Raw genomic sequence first — 2,606 nt, forward strand, 5'->3', positions numbered from 1 at the left:
CCCATCTTGATTTTTCGGGACCCCACTTTGGGTCCCGACCCCAACTTTGGGAAACACTGATCTAGACCAATTAAAATTAAAGGTTTTCAAACTGGCACTCTACACAAAACTAATTTGCCATTCCAGTTAATAAATTACCAAATCTAAACAAAATGCGTACCATTTTGAAGCTTTTAAGATGAAGATATTAAAAAAATACCTYTTTTTAACTCATTTTGCCACCACATGTCACATTTGATCATGTATTTATTTCCTTCCTTGTAATAAAGTCGGCATAGTACCATTATAGACTACATTTCCCACAATGCTATTCGGCTTCCGCCCTGTAGCTATCAGCTGAGCTCGTGCGTTGCTGCTGTGAGAGCGAGCGGCTGCCGACKGAGCGGCTAGGCGCTGCTCGGCGTCTCTTGTTCGGGTTTGGACATCATTTTATCCCCGCTGGGGACGGGACTTTATTAAAAAAAAACTACAAATATGTGACTTACATACGCGTTTTGGATTTTTCCTTTGTTATTTCTCCAAAAACGACCGACATTTATCTGTCAGAGTGGATGATTTGTTTACCTATTTCCCCCAAAAAAATATTTCGTTTGTAAGTCCGTTCATTTGGGAGTACACCTGGATGCAGAGAGACATCATTTTTATTTTTTTTATTTTATCCTGGAAGGGGACAATACTATGTCCAGGCGAAAACAGAACAACCCCTTCAAAGTTAACTGTAGGTACCTCAGGTATTCTCATTTATCAGTGTATACATTCATGCATTATATATGTATCTCTGAGTTAAGGCTTGCTAATAACAATAATGTGTGATTTCATCTGCTTGTGATTAATTAAGATACATTAASTACCTGTAAATAGGCGTTCCACGTGCATACTATACATTGAACTGCATTAAATAGCAGTTATTTCATGGCCGGGTTAAGGTTTTCCTGCCTCTGCAGTGATGGATATCTTATTTGATCGTGGTATGTAGTTTGTCAAAGAAAGCAACACAAGTCTTAAGTTACTCATCTTTTTTTCTATTCAAAAATTAATTATGTAACAACAACAAAACAACCGACTAATGAAGAGTTGTAAAATAATTGAACAAATGCACAACACAGTAAGGTAAACATAATAATATAATTTTGTGTGTTCATCAGAGTGCACAAATTTAARCCCACAGATGCACATTTTTGCAGAACTTACTACAAAGTTAGTTTGAAGGACTTTGGCAGTCACCTATCATCTGAGGACAGATTTTGTCAACACACTGTCATAACTGTGGAAGTAAAAGTTATTAACTTATGTTAAATAAAGCTTTCAAACAGGATTATGATGACAGAGTGGGTAGAAATCTGAAGAGCCTGATCTTGATTATTCGTTGAGCGTTGTGTGTCTGTGTTATTGGAATGGAGAATTAGTGTTGCTTAGGTTGTATTTGTATACATATATTTTGTGTTTACCTGCCCTGGGACCATAGATGGACATTAAAACTGGCGTTATTACATATTTTTGGTGAGATTATTATATACTTTGCAGCTGTGTAACTATGAGATGTGTTTGAGAGCACACAAGTAATAAAGTAGAGTTGACTTCTGAGTGCTTATTGATCAGAACATTTAATATAACCGGCGTGATTGGTATCCTCATGGTATGATTTGTGCACAGAAGTTGTCGAGGAGAGTTCCTCGCCACATTTCTGATCTGTTGGGTTTTTTTGGCTTGTCATTTTGGTTGTATCGTTGTAGTTTAACAAAACTGTGTCATTACTGGTGCATTCACAGTCATAAGGGATTCATGTTTCTGCATCGGCATGCTCTGCTCATGAGAAACTCAACTTTATTTGAAGATTACTGGACAGCAACAAAGAGTAAACAATTTGTCGTGTTAATGAACTCTACAGCTGTTTTTAAAGGCAGGCTTTTGTAGAATTTRMGTGCMTARTTAAAACAAGATCATTCTGATCATKTTTTGAATAAAAATGGCTAGATTATTGATGGATTCTTCATAGCATGAAATATTCAAGTATGCATTTTTATTGATGCTAATAAAATGCTGAAAAGATATTTCAAGATGCAAATCAAAGGAATGAAAAACTGGAAGATGTAAGCTGAAGGCAGAGCGTATTTGTAAAATTATAAACTAAGATGATGTGTTATTTGTTCGTTTGCAATCGTTTTTATTGCAATCAAAACCAAGAAGTCAAAATGTCTTATATAAAAACAGTTCTTTGGTTTAATTTAGCTTCTGGGCTCCTTCCACCATTCCTTTGCTGGACGSTAACTTGATGTTTTCTTCAACAAGTTGTAGAATGAAGGGGACTGCCATGTATAATCTACTGACSGTTTCTTCTGGCTGAGAGCAAACCAGCTCATTTGTTGCTCTGAGACGCCAGAGTCCAAAGTGAGAGCTGAAACGTTACAAGAAGTCCAAAAACAGTTTTCCATTGGGACGGGAAAGTAAATTTCCTGTCAGGACAAAAACATTTCTCTGCTGCTCCAAATCCAAGTGCCATCTTTTATTGTAAGTTCTGATTTGTCACTCATTGAGAGGTTCAGACCAGACAGACAGAGGAACACACACACACACACACACACACACACACACACACACACACACAC

At 36.9% G+C, this 2,606-nt stretch overlaps 1 protein-coding gene across 3 annotated transcripts in view; it reads left to right on the plus strand.

Moving 5' to 3' along the window:
• The window catches only part of znf821 (zinc finger protein 821), a 16,821-nt gene that overhangs the window by 1,737 nt on the left and 12,478 nt on the right, over window positions 1-2,606 (plus strand). The window contains exon 1 of one of the 3 annotated variants that reach the window (XM_014027480.1): window positions 363-718. The exons of 1 other annotated variant lie outside the window; for it this stretch is intronic. In XM_014027480.1, coding sequence (XP_013882934.1) covers window positions 679-718 — 40 coding nt within the window. In that variant the 5' untranslated portion in view covers window positions 363-678. Of the gene's footprint in view, window positions 1-362; window positions 719-2,606 lie in introns of those variants that run through there. One more of the 3 variants, XM_014027487.1, reaches the window with a different exon arrangement.

Source organism: Austrofundulus limnaeus, unplaced genomic scaffold, assembly GCF_001266775.1.
Source record: "Austrofundulus limnaeus strain Quisiro unplaced genomic scaffold, Austrofundulus_limnaeus-1.0 Scaffold5, whole genome shotgun sequence".
In the NCBI taxonomy this organism is placed as follows: domain Eukaryota; kingdom Metazoa; phylum Chordata; class Actinopteri; order Cyprinodontiformes; family Rivulidae; genus Austrofundulus; species Austrofundulus limnaeus.